At 47.3% G+C, this 24,413-nt stretch overlaps 1 protein-coding gene across 4 annotated transcripts in view; it reads left to right on the top strand.

Moving 5' to 3' along the window:
- The window catches only part of ULK1 (unc-51 like autophagy activating kinase 1), a 79,808-nt gene extending 61,066 nt beyond the window's left edge, over positions 1 to 18,742 (top strand). For 2 of the 4 annotated variants that reach the window (XM_035556571.1, XM_035556572.2), the window contains exons 17-28: positions 960 to 1,111; positions 1,942 to 2,025; positions 2,209 to 2,471; positions 3,124 to 3,308; positions 4,138 to 4,253; positions 4,840 to 4,986; positions 7,520 to 7,707; positions 10,456 to 10,634; positions 10,758 to 10,876; positions 13,107 to 13,264; positions 13,481 to 13,616; positions 15,556 to 18,742. In XM_035556571.1, the coding sequence (XP_035412464.1) occupies positions 960 to 1,111; positions 1,942 to 2,025; positions 2,209 to 2,471; positions 3,124 to 3,308; positions 4,138 to 4,253; positions 4,840 to 4,986; positions 7,520 to 7,707; positions 10,456 to 10,634; positions 10,758 to 10,876; positions 13,107 to 13,264; positions 13,481 to 13,616; positions 15,556 to 15,611 (1,783 nt within the window). In that variant the 3' untranslated portion in view covers positions 15,612 to 18,742. The remainder of the gene's footprint in view (positions 1 to 959; positions 1,112 to 1,941; positions 2,026 to 2,208; positions 2,472 to 3,123; positions 3,309 to 4,137; positions 4,254 to 4,839; positions 4,987 to 7,519; positions 7,708 to 10,455; positions 10,635 to 10,757; positions 10,877 to 13,106; positions 13,265 to 13,480; positions 13,617 to 15,555) is intronic. The other 2 variants (XM_035556574.2, XM_035556573.2) reach the window with 1 other exon arrangement.
- The last annotated feature ends 5,671 nt before the right edge of the window (positions 18,743 to 24,413 follow it).

The raw sequence follows: 24,413 nt of genomic DNA, 5'->3' as shown, positions 1-24,413 counted from the left end.
ACATGAAGGAGTGCAGGAATCTTGGTGGAGGAGCCTGCAGAGGCAGATTGGCATTTCAGTAGTTAGGTTGTGTTCTTAAAGCGTGATGAAACCATTCAAATATTGATAATTAATATACAAAAATCCCATCTCTCTCCAGAGTGGTGGTGTGGCTCTACTTACTTTCTCCCTATTCTAGTTTCTTCTTGGTTTCTTTTTAGCAGCTAGGTAATGCTTGAGGTTCCTGCGTGTGTGCCCTGTACAAATTAATTTCAGTTCTCTAAGGTGAGGTTTCACAAGGAGTTAGGGGAGTTTGGAGCCCAGGCAATTCTGACCATTCCACCTCAAAGAGAAATTCCTCTGGGTAGTACTCAGCTGTTTCAGATCTGACAGCCACGCGCTGCTCTGTTTCACTTTGTAGCCTCTCCTGAGTAGAGTCAAAGCACTGTTACAGAGCAGTTCCTTTGGCACAGCATAACTCCCTGTAGCACGACGAGCACTCGCAGAGCCTTCTAACTTAAAGGCTGCTCTGACAAAGGAGTACGTGGCTCAGCACAGGAGGGACACTTGAATAAAACCTTCTCAGTGCAGTCTGAAGACACTACCTCCAATAAACACCCTGGACACAGCAAAATAGGAAATTGTCTTGTTCAGGACTGATTTAGATACCTGCAAGTGTCTAAAAGTGACTTTTTAAAAGGTGACAGGCTTCCCTGCTTACAGCTGAGCTAATCCAGCTCATTCTTTTCGTACTTTCGCAAAAATTTATTTGGATTGGAACTCTTGAGAACAACGATTATCATCTTAATCTGTATTTATGTACTCCAAGTACAGTCAAGTTTTGATCTAAGATCAACAGCCGTGAAGCTCCACTTCTGTGTGGGTAGCTGGGTGTGTTTGAGTATCAGGTGTTAATATTTTCCTTACTCTTCTTTACTGGCAACTGAAGTGATGTGCATGTTGCTGTTCTTTCCTATAAGGTCTGGTACGGTCCGGAGATCTAGCAGTACAAGTCCTCTTGGTTTTCCTAAAACTGGTGCTTCCCCTCCTTATCCTGGAGAGCATGGATCTGTGCCCAGCTCTAGAAAGCTCTCCTTCGGCGGTGCCAAGCCATTTATGCCATCACCGCAAGGTAAGATGTCAACTGGCTTATTGCTGCTCTAATAAAATCACGTCTCTCTCCTGTAAAGAGGAGGTTTTGACCAGCTGTAACCGCTAGGTCATAGGGAATTCAGAGTGTTGTGTTCCCCCATGGCTCTTCTCAATAGAATATTTGACAGGTGTTTTGGCTTCAGTAAAATGGAGAGGAAAATACCTATTAGCCTCAGGAGAGGTGAGCTGTGTTTTGGTGTATGTGTGAAACATTTTGCTTTCCTCTCCAGAGGGCTTCTGTAAGTGGAAAGTTTTTTTTTTGTTTTTTTTTTTTTTTTTTACCAGTTTGGGTTGAAGTGAGAAAAATATGAGCCAATTGCCATCAGAATAGAATTCTGACTGGCTCTGGAAGGGCTTGAAACTTCACTGTGTCTACTGAAAAGCAGCTGTCTGAATACCTGATAGCCTGATCCAGATGCTAACAAGCAAATCAAGCGGAAGAGGATAAGAAAAACCCTAGTGTGCAAATGATGCAATTTGCTGCTTCCTGTAAAGGAAGAGACTGATGTAACTAGCTATTCTATATCCCTAGTGTCTCCTGTCCTATATTTATTAGTCTCTGCTGATGGGGAAATGGAGAATATTTATATTCTATTCCTCTGAATTAATGTTTGTGCAAAGTCAGACTAAACCTGGCTAAATGAATACCAGCCAGAGCTCTTTTCCTCCTTTTACAGGAGTTGTTGATCTTTTCACTATACAGCCAGGGCTGAGAAGATTGGGAGAGATGACTACTACCTTTCTATAAAATAGGAGGTGTTGCCTATGAAAACTTAATGCTGAATAAACTTTGATTTTGTTCCCTTAAAGTTGGAACGATCCCAGAGCAGCCCAGCCAGACTGTTATCCCCTCTTCTGTTGGAGCAGAAGTGAGAAGCCGGATTCCCATGGCTGGTGAGTTGGTCCTTATTTTGCTTATTACTCCTATGGGTAAGGCTGGAGCCGTAGTCTCAGGGCATTCAGGGTTGGGTATGTACCTCCTTGGATGTCTTAGCAGTTGAATCGTGGGATCGGGCTGGCTTTTTTCTTTTAGAACCCAAAAATGATATGGTTTGTCACTGTGTTTGGGCTCTCCAGGTGCCTCAGCGCCCGAACACTCTCCTCGAGGGATGGGCTCCCGGCTCCACAGTGCTCCCAACCTGTCAGATTTGCATTCCTGCAGGCAGAAGATAACCAAGCAGCACTCTGATCCTCTAGTTGCTCACTTTGGCCATACCCCAGTCAGCCAGCCTCTGCAGATTCATGGCCTGCAGCACTGCCGGCAGCTCAGATCCTCACCAAAGCTGTCTGAGTTCATGCAGAGAAGCCCATTGCCAACTATCATGGGCTCCCCTACAAAGGTATATCGAGGAGTCTGCCTTTGGGTTTCTCATGGCTTGATTTGCTGGGTTATCTGGGGGTGAAGCGCTGTGTGCTCAGATATCTCTGACCTGGATTTATCACCGCTTGTTCCCTTTTCTTCAAGGGCTGTTTAGAGATCTGTGTGAAATGTGGCAGTGTCCTAGTTCTTAGTGGACAGATCTCACTTGGCAACAGCATTCAGCATCTGAGCAGAGTCCGGGGTTTTAAACAGGCAATGAAAAGGAGCTGCCCAGATTAGGACAGAAGCGCATTAGTGCGCTGCGGTGTCAGGGTTGATTTGTACATCACAGCTTGTGACACAAGCGTGCGTCCGGTAGGAATCCCCAGCGGAGACAGCAGGCGGTTAAGTGGGTGAAAGCCCCACTGCCTGACGTGAAGCTGGCACTGCAATGGCATTTCTCTGTGCTTAGGCTAGGCTACTACAAATTCTCAGCAGAGCTTGTTGTCCTTTCATTTTAGTCTTTCTGGGATAGGAGACAAGTAGCTGTGTGGGCTGGAATTTCCCCCTCTTTTCCTCCTATTTCAGGCTTGTTTTTAAGTGTACGATTGAATTCTGATAAACAAATGAGGGGTGAGGGGAACCTTCATCCTTCATTTTAACGACCGATCTTTATTTTCTCTTTTTCCTAGGCTGTGTCCCCTTTTGAGTTTCCCAAAACCCCAAGTTCCCAGAACCTCCTCACCCTCTTGGCCCATCAGGGGGTCATGATGACTCCAACACGGAACAAGACCCTGCCAGATCTGAAGGAGATGGGACATTTCCACTGCCAGCAGACTGGCTTTGGATTGAGGCCTGTGGAAGAGATCAAGGGCAGGTGAGCTATGGTCTGCTTCATGTAGTGGTGCTTCATTCCCTAACATGGGATGAGCGGGGCAAATTTCAAAGCCCAGCTACAACTTCAATTATAATGGGTCTGCGAGCATTCTGCAGTCATCTGCTAGCACCCTTGGCTTGCAGGCAGATCTAATGCAGATTTTTTGAAGTCTTTCTCTACAGAAGCAGGCTGTGGCCTAGATTTTATAAAATGAGAGATTGCCTACAGCTTCACACTGTTTAGTGCCCAGGGTTTCATCAAGTGGAGGATCAAGGATTTGGTTACTAGTCCAGACTCCCTGCAATTATTCAAATGTGTGCTTTGCTCTTTTTGGATCCTGTGCCTGTCGTGAGGGAGAGGTGTTCCTTGTCTATCAAACTGTAGGCACAGGTCTTCAAAGATCTGTTTGAAAGCCAGGTACTGACACGAATGTTGCAGGATACAAAGTTGCTCAGGTGTCAGTGTTAAACTTTTCTTATCTGCCTCTCTGCTGATAGCAACTTTCTCCAGTGATCTGGAAGAGTTCTCTAGTATTAATTTCTGTATCTTCCATCAAAGAAAAATTGTTTTACAGCAATTCTGTACTCAGTTCTTTCATTACTGCAGTTAGTCAAAGTAGTCATAAGCTTTCTGCAAGTGGCAGGAGGTGCTTCAGATGCTCTGCTAAAAGAGGAATAGGGCCAGTGGCTATTTCAGTTTTGGACTCTTTGCTGTGTAGTGGTTGTGGACCAGCAATGGCACAAACTGGAGTGGAACTTGGCTGAAACTTTGCACCTGCCCCAAACTTGCTTGGTGATTTTCTGCATCATCTCGTATGTTCTCTTTTCAGATCTCTGAGCACAGGCAGGCTCACTGACCTGCTTCTCAAGGCAGCCTTTGGGGCGCAGATCTCAGAAGCTGGCAGCAATGACAGCCTGAACAACGAGAAGCCAATGGAAATTGCAGGTAGGTGGAAAAGCTGGGCAGATCTGGGGGGATGTCCTGGGTTGGGTTGGGTGGGAAGAGTTTCGCTGTGTGCCTCCTACGAAAGGGAGGATGATTTTCTGATGGCTTTTGACTGCTGTGCGTGAGGAGCGTAATGATGTCTGCTTGTTTTCTTCTGTGAGCGCTCGAAGGTCTGTGGGCTTACGCGTGCTGTGTAACTGCTGGCTAGCGGTGTGATTTTGTAGGCAGGCAAGGCTTCCTCTCCTGGCCCCTTCTGAATGAGATATCATGTGGAAGTGGGGACTTCCTGCCAGTCAGCTTGAATATGAATGGCTCTGCAAGGGTGGGTCTTCCTGCGCGTGCAGGTTGGGAAGCGAGGAGGGGAGAACAGCTGCAGCGGTGCGTAACGCTGCCAGGCTCACATCCTGCGGTCAGTGCCGGCCTGGCCTGGTCGCGTCATCGCAGGATGCCTCTAAAGGGAGTGCTGCCCTGTGCTGGTGACCACGGTGAGAGGGTCTACAGGAACATAAAACCGCTGGGTGAGGCACACCGTGCTCAGAGTAACTTTCCTGTAATGCCAGTCTGCGCCTTTCAACTGTCTCCCCAGCTCCCTCAGGTGCTTACGGAGGGACCCTGCACTCTGGTGCCCGGGCTGGGGGCTCCTCTGCCAGCCCATCCCCAGTGATTTTTACTGTCGGATCCCCTCCCAGTGGAACAACCCCCCCACAGACCACGAGGACCAGGATGTTTTCAGGTAAAGGGCTGATACCTGCCTGTTCCAGTGGGAATGTCTGGGGGCAGAGCAACGTGCTGTCTTCCTTGCTGCTGCACGCCGGTGGTGGCAGAGGGCTGTTCAAAGCCCAATCCAGAGAGCTCAGCTGGTCTAAATGCCTTTGAGGTTCTTGTGCTGGCTCATGCCAACCCCAGTTATTGCTGGTAACTCTTCACACTGGCACAAGGACTCATGCCTTCTAGGGGTTTCCAGGACTGGAAGAGAGAGGCAAACTGTCCTTTTACATCGTTTCTGTCTGCTTCAGGAATAATGCTGCAGCTGTTCATAGATCCACTGTTGCTGATAGGTCAACAAAGATAAAGAACGTTCTGTATTCTGATGGTTTTCCTCGTGGGCTGCAGATAAGCTATAAAAGGCAAGCAAGACCGTCCATGCCCAACAATTTCAATGCACAAGTACCGTTACGAAAGGGCTCTGTATAAGGGCTCTATATGCTAAAGTACAAGTGGTGTCACTTATGCTGTGAATCGCTTAAGTAGGAAATGGGGAAGAGCACTCCTGGTGGACGGATACGTCTTTTAAGATGCCGGCACTCTGGCCCCAGCAGCCAACAGTTGAGGCTGTGGTAATTGTCCCTGTTGGGACAGTGTGTCTGGGAGCTGGAGCCTATGTTCAGTTTAAGAAAATATTTGGACACTTCTGTTTGCTTTTTTGGCTTGTTTGGGTTCTTGTCCTGGCCGTTCCTCATCTGAACATAGTCAACTGTTCTTAATTACTGCAGGGAAGGTTTGGATGTTACTATGAATAAGCTGCTTGACTGGGACTGTGGGGGGACATATGGCTCAGTTCCTGGGCATGGCTTGGATTCCCATCATAGCTAAACCCGCTCGGATCCTTGATTGTCTGGAAAGCTGGGACCATAATCCTTCCTTTGTCTCATAAGCAGGCAGGGACTCTCATAGGGCAGAGACTCACACAAAGTGCCTGACTGCCCTATAGCACAATGGGGCTACTATCCTGGCTAGAGCCTCTAGCTACCACTGAAACGCTATGAATAGAGAATTCAGACTTCCTGTATTGCTTTTGCAGGGATAATAACATTTGGGAAGCAGATCCAAGTGCTACTTTTTTAGTGGGTTGATGGTTGGATACTTGAGGGTCTGCTGAGTAGCAAAGAGTTCAGATGGAATGCCTGGTAAAGGAGGCTGTTAAATAGCGAGCCCACAACACATGCACAGCGTTGGGTAAAGGCCGTCAAAGCAATGCTGCTTGACAAGCTTTATTCTGTCTGTGCAGTAACTCCTTATGTTAGAGTTAATGCACAAAATGGTGAAAAAGGGAGCTTTGCAAGCTGGAACTCTACACCCCAAGTGCTTAGACAATCCGTGAGTAGGATCACTTGACAGATACAAAGGCAGAGCCTTTTCAGGAGTTGTCATAACAATTTCTGCAAGCAGCGTCTCAGAATTACAGGGCATCCAGAATGTGGTATTGTTGGTCTTTTTCTCTATCTGAAAGATCTGGAAATACTCTGATCAGTTTAATGATCCATTTAGCTTTGAAGCTTGCCAACTGGGAGAGATCTCCAGGAGAGGAGGCTGTGCGTCTCTGTAGATTAGTTGTTCAAATGTGCATTATATTGCTAAACCTTTTGAAGTCAGCGTAGGGCAGCAAATGAAATTCATGGGTAGAAGAGAACTATCTCCCTCCAGAGGATCAGTGACGGTGGAGAATTAGCAGAGCAGCATAGCTGGTATTAGCAACCCCCTGACAGACAGAATATACCCCTCTGCAGCAGTGTGTCAGGGGATACGAAGCCCTCTGGAATTATTATCGATACCCTGAGACAGAAACTCCTTTTGAAGTGTGTATCTTTTATATGCAGTATGCTCTTAAGGTGGATTCAGTGGCCAAGAAAGGGAAAAGATGATGGTGAGGGAATTGTTTGGTGAACACAGTTCTTACTCCTGAATCCTGAGGTTAGGGTCTTGACTTAGCTGAAGTCACTCTGTCCAACCTCGTATTTGTAAGGAGGGGAAGGCAGAAGCACAGGGCATATAACAGAAAGCTTTCCTGGTTTGCATGCAAGTGGCTGATGTTTTAAAACCACGATGAAAACCTCACTTACCAGAGGTGCTTACTCGGTGATGGTGTTAAAACTAAGGCATCAAGGTTCAAACCATGCTGATCCATGATAAGGAAGCTGATTATGGTGGTGTATGATAAAATGCAGCCCAAGATATTGTGGCAGGATTCAGAAAGGGTTGGGGACAGGGAGGGAAGGAATTCAGGAATTGTCCCCAAAAATGACAGGCAATCTGGAAGGTGCATTAAATTTGCTTGTGTTTGTAAGCTGTCTAGCTGAGTCACTGAGGAGCTTGCATGCGGAGTGGTTATTCTGCATCAAGGGTCCTTGTGTCTTTTCTAGAGTGCCTGTTGCTGGCTCTCATAAGAGCCAGGATCCTACAGTTACAGTTATCCCCTGTGCTGGTCGAGGAATACCCGGCCTAATATTAACATCTCAAGTAATTCCTTTGCCTATTTTTCTTCCCAGTGGGGTCTTCCAGCTCCCTGAGTTCTGGAGGCTCGTTCACCGGCAGGCACTTGGCAGTGGGAACCGGTGGGGATGCTGTGGAAGGCCCTTCGAGTCTCCGCTACGCTTTTGCTGATCCAATCACCGCTAACCTGGAAAGTGCCGTTACGTTTGAGGCACCAGAGCTGCCTGAAGAGACCCTCATGGAGGTGGGTATATCCCCCCAGGGACTTGCTGGGGGCAAAAGATAGGGGAGAATAAAGGGAAAGCAAATCCAGAAGGCCAGTGTCTGGTTCATCCAGAGGCTCATGTTTGCATCCAAGGCGGTTGCTTCCAAAGATGGTGTGAGCTGGCTTCAGGAGAGGTAGGCAACACAGTGCTCAGGAAGCCCAGGACGTATTTAGGAAATTGGTTTTTGAGCCTGTTATTAAGCCATGTAGCCCTTGGGACTGCCCATGAATAGGATTAAAATTTATCATTTCAAAAGCTGAATTTGCAGGTTGGAAACATCAGTTATCTGGTGTGTCCTGCACGAACAGTTTCTAAATAAAATGTGGTTACTTCAGGCCTTCTCCCTTTTAGAAGGCTCAGCATTAGAATAGCTGACTTGAGAGAATGAGTAGCGTGGTGTATCAAATGACTGCCTGCTGCACGCACTTAGGGAGTCAGTCAGTGATACAGCCTCTGCCCAAAGAGTCTGAAAAAAAGTAAACCTGACACGGTTACTGATGGGGGGCAGGGGACATGACATGCCCTGCACCAGAACAGCTGAACCACATTGTCAAGCTGTAAGGCTGCCAGGCTCCCCCTGTGTGGGCTGAAGACCAGCTGAAGCAAAGCAAATGCTTTTGTAGCTGAGATATATTTGAAATGTAGGTCAGGCTGCCCATTTGCGGTAGAGGTGGGAGACAGAATCAGCGATGGATTCAGCTCTATTCATGGTACGGCGTTGGGCTGCCTAGGGCTGGGAAAGGCTCTTCGTATCTGGATTTTGCTGGTGTTGCTAAAACCCCTTAGATACCTACAAAGGTCTGCATACGTCATTTTAAGGATGTGGATTTGCTTTTCTGCTTCAGATTTTATTTAGCGCTTTTTTTGTTGTTGTTAATTATGCATTGAATTGCGTTGACTTGCTTTATTACCTGCAGAGCCCCAGTGCTGGGATTGATTGATATGCGTTGATCTATCACAATAGTACTGAATTTAACTGAGCATCCTGTCTTTGAGGTCCCAGAAGTATGGGGCCCTGCCAGCTGCCGTCGCTTTTCAGGGTCTGAAGAGAAATGTGCTAAAAAAGTTATCAGCTTGATCTTATTAATCCCATTCAGTTCAGCTTCTCGTGTCTGTAAGGAGTCATCCGAGTTTGCTCATAATTTCTGCTGAGCACAATAATTGATCCACATGTCACAAAACCTTTCTGGCACCAAACCTTTTTGGCATATTTGGAGACTCCTTTGTGCTCTGTGGAGTTGGCCAGAATACAAACCTGGCAGATCTTCTGATTTCTGATGCTTTCAGGGCATTGAAATCTTGCAATTAAAGCACCCCTATTTATCCTGAGCGGAGCTGCTGTGTTCAGATAGGTGGTAGTTCTTCAGTCTTTTGGAAAAGTTTCTTTAGGTGCAGACAAGGCAAACCGAATGCTAAATTTCAGTCTGTTTTGCAGTGCTTTGGAAACACAGTAGAGATGGCTATGGAAGGAAAGACTCTTGTGATGCCTAATAAGGCCAGAAACGCAAGCGTAATAAATAAGGCCAGCTGTATTTGCAGAGAGGAAGGACTGCATTGGTGAGAGATATACGGCTGAGACTTGCAAGATCTCAGCAGGTTCCTACTTTGCCACAAACTTCTTGGATGACTTGGCAATTACTTAATCTCCGAGTTCCTCCTTTGCTTTTAAAGAAAACAGAGGAAGACTGAGCCTTCCTTACCTTACTGGACTCTCCAGGTAGCAAGGTAGTAGAGGAGAGATTAATATTTCAGATAGTCAAAGCTCCTTTAGCAGCCAAGCGCCTGAGCTGGTGAATGAAAAACAAAAGCATGCAGAATTTGAGCATGTGCTTTTTTATTTGTTTGGTTTCCCCTCAAATTCATGTAGAAAACATCCTTACCAAGCCCCTTTAAGAGAACCGATCCACTAAATGTTTGAAGGTCAGGCAGGTTAGCTGCATTTCTGCAGAGGGTGCAAACAATGGAGTTGCATCTGGTCCAGGCAGCAATTCTTTTTGTAGGACCCACAACTATGCAGTTTTCCCACAAATACTAACTTCCCCAAAAGGCTTCAATGATTTAAGCAATACAGATTCCCAGAAACAGGATAATACCCTTTGGTCTGTAATAGCAGCGGAAAAACTGCTTTGAAATGAACACAGTGATTTGAGTGCGAGTCTCTCCCCTCACTGACTGGGCAGGGGCTGCAGCTGAAAGGCTGTCCTTGCTGCAGAGGACCTCACCCAGGGCTCCTGCACTGGGCTGGGAGCACGCAGAGACCCAGCTACGTGAGGGCTGGGGTTGCACGAGGTTGTCGCTCACGAAATCCACACTCACTTCCAGCTTTGTACCAGCATGGCTGTGGTGTGGACCAGGGCTGGGCAGTTGTGCCAATGGTCTCGTCCCCTTCCTGGCCGACTTTTGAAACAGTCCCAAGTTGCTGGGAACACTCCTTAAGAAGGGAGCGTGTAGTTTTGGAGCAAGTCACACCAGCTTTTCCAGGGACTGGGCTGGGAATTTCTGGCCTGGGGCTGTCACTGCCTTTAATGTGGAGGAGGAACTGGTGGGGCGTGTGGGCTCAGCGCTGTGTTTGGCTGTCCCTGCCCAAAGAAGAGGTGTGGGGGGATTTCAGGCCCAGGTGTTATTTCTTTAAGCTGGGATGAGCCACGGGCACAGCTCTAGGTAAGCAGCCTTCCCTGCATGCCAGCTCTCCCTCTGTAACCCCACCTTGACATTTCCTTCAACAGCAAGAGCACACCGACATCCTGCGCAGCCTCCGCTTCACACTGGCCTTCGTCCACTACGTGATGGAGATCGCTGCCCTGAAAGGCAGCTCCAGCGAGATGAGCACTTCGGTGGCGTCTGAATACCAGCTGCAGGAGAGCGTGGTGGCTGACCAGATCAGCCTTCTCAGCCGGGAGTGGAGGTAAGGACTGGGCAGAGAGCCCCCCACGTCACTCCCTGCCACCCCGACGTGTCGCTCTGTGCCTTCGGGACACGTAGTGCTGCCCCACTGATGGGTTTGTGTTACAACGTGCTTTCTTTGCAGCTATGCAGAGCAGCTGGTGCTGTACCTGAAAGTCGCAGAGCTGCTGTCCTCGGGCCTGCAGACAGCCATAGAGCAGATCAAAGCTGGCAAGCTGTGCCTGTCCTCCACCGTCAAGCAAGGTAAGGGGCCTTGGCACATGGTACAAAGGCCTGGGATGGAAGAATGGGAAGTGTTACAAAGGCAGGGAGGATGTTGAGTGAGCGTGAACCCCCAGCTGTGCATCTCATTGTGCCTTTGCACGGGCGGACCTTCCTTTTGGGGTATTGTTCATTCCTACTGAGAGGAATCTTCCCCTCTCAGTGCTTAGTTCAGGTCCCAAACTCCTTCCTGCTCATGCCCGTGTGAGAATCTTCAGCGCTAATTGGTGAGAGGGGAATTCATCTTATCTGATTCCTTGTACCTCTCTGTCTCAGGTGTTTATTTGTACTCCACGCAAGTCCAACTTAATTACACAGTGCCTGGCCTAGTAAGTGCTTACTTGGCAAATTGAGACGTGTCTTGGCAATGATGGTTTTCAGGTGAAACAAAAACACAGGAAGTAAAACTCTGGTAATGCAGGAGTCACTGATTTGCTAGTCTCACAGCCGTACATTTGCATCTGACTGGCTGGCTAGTGATGTGAGCTGGCTGTGATTCAGTGATTAGAAAAAACAATTTTAACACCACAATGGCATTATTACTGAGGCAGCTTTTTGAAACACTTGAAGTGCTTGACCCCTCAGCCCCCTTCCCCAGGGGTTTAGTCTTTGAAAGTACCCATGCTGATTGGGGTGGGGCTGCAAAAAGTAGAAGTTAGGCACAATGAGCACACACGTGTTATAGGGGGCAATATGGAGTAAAATGTACAGATTTAGCTACGCATCTTCCACGTGTTCCCCATGGGCTAACATAACCCAAATAAATTCTTCCTTTTCCGGGCAAATTGCAACTTGTAGATTCCTAGCATAACTCTTCCTTCAGTGTGTGGGAATTGGATAAGGCTGTCTTTTCATATTTCTGTCCCCACAAAGTACTGCTCCCTTGAGATTTTCTAGGGCACGGTGAGGACATGAGAGTTGTCAAGGCACTTGTGTAACTTCTTCACGTGTGTATGGAAAAAAAAGGTGGAAGTGTGACAAGACGCTGCCCCGGAGTGTCCTTGGGCAGTGTGTGCCAAGCAGGGTCCTCGCCTTGCAGCCATGATCTTTTTCCTGGTAATTTGGGCCCAGCCCAGAGCTCTGACTGAATTCCCCAGAGGAGGATATTGCTTTATTTGCATATGTTTTTTGTTGTTGTTGTGTGCTGGTTGGTTGGTTGGTTTGGTGTGTTTGTTTGTTTTTAAGTAGTCTTGGCTCTCTTCTCCTGGAGTTTTTCATTTTGCCCTTCTGATGTCACCCACGAGCTTTGGGGTTCCAACTCGCTTTCAAATTTCTTCTGAACCAGGGTGATCTGATAGTCTGACCCTGACAGGGTTAAGGTTTTGTGCCTCAGTCCTTTGGAGTTTCAACTGCCTTTGTTCGCAGAGGCAGTCTCTCTTCTGGCTTTCTGCTCTCTTATCTCTACGTAGGAAGGCTACATTTAGTCACAGGGCCTGGCTGTCAGTGAAGTTGCCTCTCTGCATAGTACCCGAGATAGGTTTGTTCGTGGTACGGGTTCGTTTCCGTCCCCCAGAAGCAAGTTGTGCAGTGGGGGGGGATTTCAAACACGCACGTACTGGTTAATACTCATCCGATGCTTTGTGCCAGGTACATTGTGTAGGTCGTGCCAGACAGCTAGTGAGACTCAAGCTCATGGCTTCGCTTGCTGTTTTGGGTTATTTAATCTCTTAGATCATATTTAACTCCTGGTTCTCTGTCACAACCTTCCTGTCCTAGCTGCCACGGTGCAGGAAAGGAGGTGACCTTTCATTCTGGGACAGCATTGTCCCAGGAGAGAGATTCCTTTGCTCAGTACTGCTCAGCCACACTGAGCTCCAACAGCTACCACATACAAGTCACGTTCTTCTTCACAGCACGTCATCACCCGTCAAGTAACAGAAGCTTTGTATCTGGCATGTCTGCTGCTTCTGGTGATGCGTGAGACATCTTGCACCACGCAAACTGCTCTGTACCTTGTGGCAGCTGAAGGAAACAAATAAGAGGCCTGGCCTCAGGTGAAATAGATGTGTAGGTGTTGCAACGTGCAGGCTTGTAACTGGTGAAGGTGACAAAGGAAAGGAAAAAGACCCTGTGTTGGTGCAGCAAGTACTTACATTGGCCTTAATATAACCTGATTGTCTTGAAGTTACTCATTTGGGGTCCTGTGCACGGAGATTGGGAGGCACAGGGAGAGCTAGAAGAATGTCCAATGCATTTCTTTCCTTTATTCTAGTTGTGAAGAAGCTGAATGAGCTTTATAAATCCAGTGTATCATCCTGCCACTGCCTCAACATGAGACTGCAGAGGTTCTTTTTGGACAAACAGAAACTCATGGATCGGATCAACAGCATCACAGCAGAGAAGCTCATCTTCAGCTACGCCGTGCAAATGGTAATAACCGCCCCGTGCCTGGGAACAGGGCTAGCACAGAGCAGGTGTCAAGCATTGGCAGTTCCTGCTGGTGGCCTTAGCAGGTGGTTTCATTCATGATGCTGTGTGCAATCTGTGCGGGTTGGATGATGGAGGTGTTCACACGGCTAAGGGGCCGTGCTGGGAAAGCTGGGTTTGGTCTGGGAGTAACCTTTTGCATGGGGTTGTTGCCTGCAGGTGCAGTCTGCAGCCCTGGATGAGATGTTCCACCACAGAGAGGACTGCGCACAGAGGTACCACAAGGCTCTGCTGCTGATGGAAGGGCTCCTGAACATCATCACTGAACAGGGGGACATAGAAAACATCAATAAATGTGAGTGTTCGGTGGCTTTTTTTTTCCCTCATTAGGTCATGCTGTGTTTTTATAGCTGCATGGATCGGAACGTTCAGTATCCATCATCCCTCTTTCCTTTGGCTACATCTTGGTGGACATAGCACAGATCTCTCGACTTGTTACAGCTCCTAGCAGCGCGGCCTCCTATTTTCCCAGGGAGAAAATATTAGAAATGCAGGTCCCTGTTCTGAGCCATATTTTGAGAGCCGCACTGCAGAGCAATTGCCAGGGCTTTGTTGGAGTTTTTGATGTGTGAAAGAACTTGCTGAAGGAAGTGGCTTGGCAGTAGCAAAGACAAGGGTTTGGTTTCCAACCGGAACCATCCATCTGATTGCACAGCACACTTGGGATCGTGAAACTGCAGTGGCTGTCAGGCAGAGGCGGCTGATCAGCACAGCACGGGCTCCTTCCAACCCTTCTAAAACGGGACTGCTCGCCCATCTGGGTTCCCCAGGACAGGCCAAGAAGGCAGCAAACAAGTATTTTTCTCATTAGGAAGTGACTGCAGTAGCAGTGAAAGCTGAGCTTTTACCTGCTTGTTATCGTTTGGCTTCCCTTCCCAGAGACAGACGGATCCCTCTGTTCGCTGCTCTTTGCTGTCACCTCTCTTGTACCCTCCCTTTGCTGTGTGTCTGAGGGAGGGTTGTACTCCACTGCTGCAGGCTCCACAACTAATGCATGCAGCGTGGAAATGACTGACCTCACTTGCTCAGAGTTGAACTTTCCCTGCCCTTCTGGCTGGGGTTTAATCGCCTTTGTTATCCCTCTGTACAGGAGGGAGGCAGAGGGGATGGGGGACAGCCTTTGTCCATTACAGCAGCTTGACTTGGCCTCAGCTCTGCTCCATCACAGCTAAACCAGCCCATCGGCGGCAGTCCAGCACCGCGTCAGTGCAGCTGAAGGGAGCAGAAGCAGCTGGCAAATTGTGCCTCTCCCCCTCTGCTGGCTAGCGAGTGCATTTCTTGGGCCAGCATCCAAAGTGCTGCCAGACTGCTCTAGTTGTCCGTGTGGACAGAGCTCTTGGATAGGTAATGAGAGAAGAGATTTCTGGCTCACAGGCAATCAGTCAGTTAATTATCACTAACTTTAACAGCTGACATGAGGCTCGCTGAAGGAGAGCAAAAGGAGATTGGCAGGTGGTATGCGGTACTGGAGGGCTCAGTGAATAGGGAGTACCAAGTAGTTTCTGTTGTACTGTTTCTTAACAAACCTAAATCACGTCTTTTGTCCAGAGATACAGTTAATGCGTCTAATGGATTTCTTTTCCCAGCCGATATCCTGGTATTCCCTGTTTTACCCTATGTTCCGGCTTCCTGATTGAGTTGTTCTCTGGTAGGCATGCACACATTTCATGTTAGATCTTAGCTACCTGATTATTTTTTTCAGAAAAGTAAAGTGATGAACGTAGAAATACAGCAAACGTTTAGCTTTTGACAGGGTCTCAGGCTCAGACGGTGAGGATCTGGCCCTGACTGTGCTGGGCTGTGCATGCTCCGTCTCTCAGTTGTAAGCCATGAAAAATGGCACAGGAGACCGTGAGTTATCTTGACTGCTGACAAAAGCCTCTCCAATAAATAAAAATGAATAAATTGTTTACAGAAGATGGTGGTCCTTTAGAACATCATGATAACTGTGTTAGAACTGCTGCCTCACTGCTTTCAGTCCGGGATCTCTAATCGTTCAGCTCTTTGGCCTGTTTCTTCCCAGCAAGATTGTTGTGGCTAGGTCCTCATCTAGCCTAAATCGGTACGTGGTAGTGATTCCAGAGGGTTGCTTAGGCTTGCTGGAATTCTCTTGTGTTTTGGTTTTCGTTTGCTTGTTTGTTTTCCAAATCTCCAGCATGTTTTGGTGGTCTTTATATTGCCAGGAAAGTGAGAAGCTGATTTGTTGTGTTTTTTTTTTTTTTTTTCTCTCCCAGGTAAACTTTGCATCGAGCGCAGGCTGTCAGCTCTGCTGTCGGGGTTCTGCGCCTGATTTTAGTAGTGTTCTTCTCCACACACCTCATCCCAGCTGATCACTTTGTTTCCGACGGCCTGCTGCTGTGGCAGGAATCAATTTTGGCAGTAGGATACCTGGAGGATGAACTGCTCGATGTCCTGTATTTTGACGTTTTGGGAAGTTGTTCCACAGACTTAAGTTCTTCTGTGGGGAGGTGTGACTGCAGCAAGCACAAATACTTCCCTGCCCAGAGGCTGGGCGAAGACGTAGCTGATGTGGAAAGGTTTCCCTCACTGGCAGCAGGGATGAAGGATAGAAGTCTGCTTCTTCCCAGCACTTTGAAGGATAAAGACTGCTGCCTGTCCTCTTGCTTAAGAACAGGGTATTCCGTGCTGTCTCCATTGCAGGCAATGGATGTGCTGAAACTGCTGGCTTCAGTTCATGCTGGAGGATGTCGTTCAGAAATCAAGGCCAGTTTGTGTACTTTCCCCTACCCCAGCTGATAGCCAGGCACCTTCAAGCTTCCTGGCAACCCAAGGCCCCCTGCCTTTTTCTCCTTTGTCCTTTCTCATACTCATTTCTGCCTTGGAGTGCTTGCTGAATGGCCGAGAGGAGGGAATCTGCTCTACTTTGCCTGAGCGTTGCTGAAGTAGCTGCCACCTTCTACAGACTTACTGAGCAAGGCTGAGAGCGTGCTGCCACTGGGGAAGTCTGCACCTCCCGTGGCTGTCGCGTGGACTGCCTCTGTTTGCGGACGGGCAAACGACACAGGGAAAGAGACTCTGCCTGGAAAACAGGAAGATGACGGAAAACGCAATGTTCCTGGATTTCTAAGAAGCCAAAATGAATCCGTTCCTCCCTTGGTCCCTATGCTCACTGGGATCAGCATTAAAGACTCTTGGCTGTTCGGTTCAGCCTGTCAGTACATATCTACCACGAGGAAGCACTAGCGCTGTCCTGCTTTCAGCTGTTGGCTAGATAAGCCCTTTCCCGTATCCCTCACCCTCCCCTGAAACTGAAAACACTAGCTTTGTGAATCAAAGGAGCACTTTACACACTATGGGAACTTTGAGAAGTTGACTTTGCATCACACAACAACCCAGGAACATCACGACTGTTAGGAATGCTGTTCTTTTTATTCCTTCCCTTGTTTCCTGGTTGTTTTATTGCACTACGTGTGTGCATATATTAATATGTATTCCTAAGGGTGAATATATATTGATATATATGGTTTGTGTGTAACTGTACGTATTTAACTGTACTGTATCTTGTGAGTGTGAGGCAAAAAGCACTGCGGAGTCTGTGCTGTTCCTCCTCCACACCAGGCAAAGCTGACTTGCAGTCTGGCAGTACCAAGATAGTTTTCTTTTTTTTTTTTTTTTAATTATTTTATTTAAATGTTCTTTAAAGGACAGTCAATATAAAGCTCCATGCTTTTTAAGAGCTCAAGAACAGGCGTTAAGATCCTACACACTTACAATTGGAAACGCATTTTTAAAAAAAGTTTTATTTGCTGCTTAAATTTTTTATAAAGAAATCTTGTAGTGTTCGGTTTTATGTTCAGCATTTCTTTTAAGGAGACTCTGTAGCCAAATGAGACTGCGGGTGCGAGTGGCTCGAGTTCTGGTTGAGGCTTCGGATGCTGTGAGCATGTGCGTGAGAGGATAGCTGGCTGCCTTTCTGTCTGTCTGCGTGCGCAAGTGTGTGTCTTAATTTATCAGAGTCATGGCAGTATTTTGTTAGTGCTGGGCAGAAAAGTATCTTTGAAAGCAACTTGAAACCTCAGGCTTTGTTTTTGGGGATTTAATAATAATTTGCACATGGTGGTTAAATCCTCACTGCTTTTTTCTCTCAATATTGGCACATTCAGTGTGATACTTTGCAAGGGTTTCAGGAGCAACTTAATTGGCTTGAGCTGGCATCATCTTTGGCAACATGGATACTTCTGATCGCAGAGCAGAAATGCCAATAAGGAAATTTAAAAATATTTTTGATTGCCCCACCAGGGAAGTTTTAAGCATAGCTTACACAAATGCTTCAGTATTGGGCCTCTGTTACATCGGACATTCACAGCCTGCTGCTTCTGTGGCTGTTTATGCTTGTGCCTGGAGGGAAAAAAAGAAAATAACAGCAAAGAAACAACCCCCCAACCTGTGGCCAGGAATGCTGAAGAGACCCAGACTGCTTAGAAAAGGATTTTACCACTTCTGCAAAGGGCTATGCCGCAGGTGAGTGCACTGGGATGCAGCATGAAAGCACCGAGCCAGGACTGACCCTGCAATACAGACACCTGCTACTCGCCCTGAACCCTCACGGCAATCCCACGAGCGTACGCTGAGAGCTTCCTGCCCAGGAGAAGCGCAGCCCAGGACCCACGTTTGTGCCGCAGGTTTAACGATCCTTGTACATGGCAAGCTCAGCACTAACCTTCCAGCTGTACTTAATTACTTGAATGTATCAAAATTGTCCACATTCAATGTACACAAGTATATATTGCTCCAAAATATTGTGGTTTACAGACCTACAACCAATATATATATGTATGTGTTTGTATATATACATACAAGTATGTGTGTATGTGTGTGTATGTATATATATGCACACAAACACAAACGTGTATATAAGTTTTCTCTCGATACTTGAAACTTAGCCACTGTGCTTGAATTAAAAAAAAAAAAAAGAAAACACAAAAAAAAAAGAAAAAGGAAAAAGAAAAAGAAAAAAATCAGGTGATTTATTTTGCCATCACTTTGGTGACTTTATTTTTTATCTAATTGCATGTAGCGTGAAACCAATTTTTTTGGTGAAAAATATTTATTGCTTTGTAGACAATAAGGAATGCAAAATAAAAAAAAAAGGCAACAAAAAAAAGAAAAAAAATACACAAAAAATCCCCAACCGTTGTTGAAGTTGCTAGCATAGTCCACTTGCTATTGTCATGGCTTTGTTACTGTTGCAGCGTTTGTGTGTAGCGTCTTAATAGATTTCAAGAAACCTCAGTCTAATAACATGTATCTTCAGGTTTGTGAGAGCGTATGATGATGTTCTTTATAAGGTAATGCTTGATACTTTGTCAACATTTTTTATTTGTGTTTTGTGTGACTTTTTTTTTTTGGCTTTAAATTGTACAACACCAATTTAAGAAATAAAAAATGTTTTGAACTTGTTAGTGGCCTATTTTCAGTACTTACTCAGATACTGCACTAACTGGGTTATGTATGGTATTTCATGTGTTTGGTTCCACCAGCCGCGACTTTCAGGTGAAGCAGTGCTGTTACCTTCTTTTCAAAGAGGGTGAAGCTTGGGACAAAGAAGCTATGTTGCCTAAAGCTACAGACAGCCTTTGAAGTTAGGAAGAATGAACCCAATTTCTTGGCTGGGGCTGTAATTGCTGGTTTATCTGGCTGTGTTCTCTTGCTGCTACCGATAGAAACTCTAAGGAGTTGATAGCAGACCCCTTCCAATCCCATTAGGCTGATGCATGAAGTTTCACCCATGTTTCAGGATTTGCAAGATCAACCCGTTGGAGCTCTTTACCTCTTTGCAGTCCAGCGCTCAGCATACTGCAGAAGGGGTGTCTGAGGCATGGGAAGTGGTTGGGTAATTGTAGCAAGGAACACCATAAAGAAGCCCGAGGAGACTTCAGATGTGCTTTCAAGGCAGGGGTTGGACTGTATGGCTCCCTGGGCAGTAGGGAGCAGCCAGAGCAGTGCAGGCATCTTCTTTGAATGTGCACCCGTGGGCTCAGAGAAGGGTGCCCTGTGAGCAGCATGGAGCCTTATGTGAAACCTGTGTGTGCGAGGTACTGCACTGAGTGCTTAATTCATCCTTACTCCTGACAGGTAGATATGAGCAGCCCTTCAGCACCACAGTCAGGTTGCTGTCAACCTTGATCCTGGCTTTTGGTGCGAGACTGGTAGCTGTAGTCTCTTCTCTGAATCAGAATATTTAGGATAAAAAGCGAAGCTCTGCGTCTGGGATGTGAATTATTCCAGTCCTTCCGCTTTGACAGAAACTAAGCGACAGAGATGTGATCTCTCAGGAGCCTGATACCGTAGTTCCATGGAACGTTTCCCAAAACTCAGCTTGCTGTGCCATGTGTGTTGTTGTTGGCCGTGAGCATCCCTGGGGAGAGCCCTGCCTGCCAGGCTGTCTGACTCAGCATCACCCCATGCGGTTACTGGGCTGTATTGTTTTTCTGTAAGAAAAGTTCCTATTTCAAAATCTTAGTTTACCCTGAGCTGGAACTGTTTTTATTTCTTGCTCAGCCCTATTTATAACTCCTGTTTCCTGGCCCTGCCTTTCCCACCGAGGGGAACAGGGCAGCACGCGGTCCCTCCGTGAGAACAGGGCTGCCTGGAAGGCCGTGCCCGGGTGCGCTGCCGCTAACGCTGGCTCGCTCGCGGGGACAGCCGCGTGTCGTGGAGGCACGGCGTGGTACAACCCGGGCAAGACCTCGGGAAGCTGCTCACAGCTAAATAAACACAACTGCTGATGGTGCTTAGCGTTTGGAGCTTGGCACGCTGGGATTTTTGTATTGCTTTTAACGTGAACAACACCCTTTTGTGGGAGGACATCGTGTTTGTTCCCTGTGGCGTGGGGTTGGGGTAAAGAACGTAAATAAATGTGTTCAAGATGCTCAGGGTAAAGGGTTGGGTTTGAAGCTGTCTGTGAGGAAGTTTCAGGGTTCATGTGGAAAACCTACAGCCAGATGAAAGGCAGAGAGTGTGTGCCATGTGCAGATAGAGAACACCCGGCTGGATCCATGGCGCTCTTTCATGGGCAGCAGACAAAGGAGGACAGAGCTAGCTGGAAGACTGAACAGAAATAAAGTCTCTTCTAAAAGCTCCAAACCATGAGGCCTGAACAGCTTAAAAGCACCCGTGAAAATTGCACAACTTTTGAGATGTTTATGGTGACGTTGCATTGCTGTTGATTCTAGGAGAAAACAAACCCAAGCGATTCTTCCAGTGTGTTTGGCTTTGTTCCCGTATTTTATATTTAGTTGCTGTAAGTACGTCAGCAAAAACCTGCTCATTCAGCTCCCAGAGATCAGACGTAGCCTGGTGACATCAAGGAAGTACAAACAGGTGGGTGTGCTTCACACCAAGGTGATAAAAAGATCAAGTACCCTGCTTTTTTTTTGTTACCAAGCCCTCTGTCCTCTAAAAACTTTATTTCGTAGGAGGAGTTAACTCCTTTGGCCGGAGTTAATGCCCTGCTGACAAATCCCCACAGGAGGATTTTAAAGGCCTCTTGACACCCTTAATCTGTGACCATAAATGCAGCGCTGAGGATAGGTGCCATTCCCTGGCTGAGCAACTGCACGTAGGGCAGGGATACAAATGTCCCTGGCACATTTCTGTTCTAAAAACAGCATTTTTAGGGACAATGGAGTCAGAACCACTCCTCCTGGGAGCTGAAATCTGGCAGGATGCTCTCGGAAAATGCATTAAATAATATATTTCTTAGAATAAGCTTGAGAAAATAAAGTCAAACATGGGCTTCTTTCCTTACTGTGGACAGAGGGTGGCTGAGTTTCCAAACGGTTTTCTGACATGAACCCCTGCTAGCACCCAAGTGCTGTCGGAGCTCCCCCGGCGCTGGTCCCAGCACCTCTTGGGCTTACACTGGTTACACCCCGATGCCTGTGTCCACGGCACGGGCCCAGAGCTCTGCTGCCAGAAGTCAGGGTGCTGCTCCCGGGCCTGTTCCGCACCCCCAACACTCTGCGGGCCTACAGCACGTGGGGGTCTTGCCTTCGGGTTCTCCTCAGCACCTGGTGTGCTTGCTAATGTTGGCAGCGGGACCGTTAACGCGCTCCGGTGGGGAACTGCAGGCCTGCTGGGATTCCTGCTGCAGGTAGTCTTAAAGCCACCACAGGTGAATTGTTGCCACACTTCTCCCAGTTCAGGCCTCGTTTCAGGCAGTCAGGTCACTTCCAAGCCAGAAGGGGCTGGCCTGTGTTAGAGCGAGGGGGGTCTGGTGGAGGAAGCGCAAATGCAGGGTTGCACCACAGAGGTTTCACTCTCCCGGTGGTAGCCAGCCTTTGTGCTCTGGCCCACACTGTTACTGTGCAGGGGGAGGATTTGGGTGCCTATTTTCACCTCACGGACAAGGCATGGGGGCTTTGCCAGAGATGGCACTACAGGACCGCTCTGTCGGGGCGGGTATTGCACGGACTGTGCTGGGCCAGCGGTTGGATATTGGAGCTGCAGTGATAGTTTGTGGGGGTGTTAATGTTGCTCTTCTTGTAAAGGAGATGATGTTGGAGTGATTCATCAGAGCAGGGCACGAAGATGTTAAATCACCTGTTAGAGCTAGAGCTCCGCCACCAGTTCTGCAGCGGCAGGTGTGCTTGTCCTGAAACTTCAAGGATGGCCCATTCCTGGAGCTACAGCCTGCAGTCCCCAGGGCCACTTGCATACCTGGAAATGTTTTATGAGGATGATTTCACTGCTGAGTAAACTTGACGGCAGCACTCTCACTTAAGGCCAAGCGTACTTTAATTTCACCAGTCCTATTAAACATGTATGAAACGTTCTGCTCCTCACACAAACAGCAGGGAGTTTCATGAATTGTTTGTGCCTATTCCAATTTAACCCTGGGTACGGCTGTGAGAGGAATAAAACCCCTGCTAATTTAATTCTTGAAGATTAGGCAAATTCCTGAAGATGCTGGGTAAGTGTGATGCAAATTAAATCCAAGCAAGTGCACCGGCTTTGCAGACCTCATGCAGTGATCTGCAATTGGACCTTCTGCTCTACACCAGAAACTGCAGCCTCGTCTCTGCTGCCTTTTCACTCAAGATGTACATCCCTGAGGTACTGCCTTCACAGTGCAGATTCCCACAGAACTGATTTACAGTGGCAATTCTGGGAAGTCACTTAATTTCTCCTCGCCTTTGTTATCTACCTGTTGAAAATAAAATAAAATAAAATAAAATAAAATAAAATACAAAAATACCAAATGAGAACAGGACAATAATCCTTCCTTTGTTTGGAGGATTTAGACTGCAAACTCCTTGCAAGAAACATGCTCCTTTGACAGGTGCTGTAGCATGGTCCCAACCTCATTTGGGACCTCTGATGTTGCTGGCAGCTTATCAGTTCTGCTCTGCTAGAAAACCTGAAGGCTAAATGAATCATTCGGAACATCCAAGTCAGTCATTTTCTGTGGTGCTGTAGGGAGCGTTTTACTGGTGGGCTGTAAGAAGCTGGCTAATTGCATAGAGCAAGCGCCTCCTCTTTGATTCCTGTTGTCACCTGGACTCCTGTCGTTATGTTTAACTGAGTAAAATGACGATATCCCCAGCGCTGCTTACCACTGGTGGCAGTGCTCCTCATGACCCGAGGCTGGCTGCAGCTGCAGGGGTGTGATATGCTCAGGGATAGGGCAGGGGTTTATGGCAGGGTAGGCAGATCACAGAGATGATTCCCATCTGCCTGGGAATGGAGGGGACTGAGCAAGACTGAGTGAAGGGACTGAGCAAGAAGGCGACATTAACCACTCTTAATATTTTATGACAATGAGGTTCACACTACGAACCAAGTCATTTTATTAACAGTGAAGCAGTGAGGCATGTGTGTGTCCTACAACTCCGCACTGGGACCAACAACTTTCTCCATCTCCTTTCCACCTGCCTAATTTTTATCTTGGGAAAGAGTCAGTGTGTGCTCTGGCAGCTTCAGAGCAAGGTTCATGCTGTTTTGAAGCTCCTTTGTTGCCCTTAGAATGGATAAGGGGCTGGGATAGCAAAGCTTTTTCCATCATGGGGACATCCACGTAAGTTTTTCTCCTGTCATACCATTGTTTTATCCTATCTGCTGGGGCCTTCTTCCCTCCCTCGAAATGGGCCAAATTCAGCAATCATAGCAGGAAGGGAGGAGGAAGAGACGGTGTTGTACAGACAGGCAGTGTGACTGCACACACTTCACTTCCTAAGGAAGCAAGGCTAAAAGAGATTCAGACGCCCCGGTCTAAGCAATACAGACATTTATATTCCTGTTTCCATTGGCAGCGGTGCTGCTATTTGACAGGCTATCTTTTATCACTTCTCTAAACAAAGTACAGCTGGGAACATGTGATAAATCTTCCCTTGCCCCATCCCGCTACTGAAATAACTCAGATGTGTCAGTTCAAAAAAGGACGTGCTGCATTTCTTCCCCTTATTAGCAGAAATAACAAGCCTGCGTTTGATAATCTGGCCTGCTTGGAATTGTCAACCATTCCATTTTCCATCTGAATGAATAAATGGAGCTTTCTTACGCTAATTTCACAGCCATGCCAGGGGAGCAGCATCCTCTCTGGGTAGCTCCCTCCCATAAAGCACTGAAGCTCATAGCATAACAAAACAATTTCCAGGTGCATTTGGCTTTTTAGGAGGTACGTGCTGTTGCCTGATAAGGGTGCCTATTGTACTAAGCTTTCCCATTAAGTACATCAGTGCAGATAAAACTTGTTGGAGGAGACATGAGCATAATGATTGCCTGAGAAAGCCAGAGGGAGGAAAACCTGAAGGGAAAGCAAAAGCGTGGGGGCTTGTGCTCAACAGTGGGCAATGCTGGTGCGGGTGGCAGCTGCATAACGAAGGGACAGTGACCACTGCCCTGCAAGTACCCCTCTGGGAGGGTGATCTTGAGCTTTAGCGAGTGACCTGTGCTTCACATGAGGTATTTAGAATAGAATAGAATCATTAGGGTTGGAAAAGACCTTCAAGATCGTCTGGTCCAACCATGCTGTACCACCAATGTCACCCGCTAAACCATGTCCATAGCACCACGTCCAACCTTTCCCTGAACACCCCCAGGACAGTGACGCCACCACTTTTTGCTGTGT

This window comes from Cygnus atratus, chromosome 17, assembly GCF_013377495.2.
Source record: "Cygnus atratus isolate AKBS03 ecotype Queensland, Australia chromosome 17, CAtr_DNAZoo_HiC_assembly, whole genome shotgun sequence".
Lineage (NCBI taxonomy): Eukaryota > Metazoa > Chordata > Aves > Anseriformes > Anatidae > Cygnus > Cygnus atratus.
The sequence above is the reverse complement of the archived record's forward strand: the minus strand, read 5'-3'. Positions and strand labels throughout refer to the sequence as shown.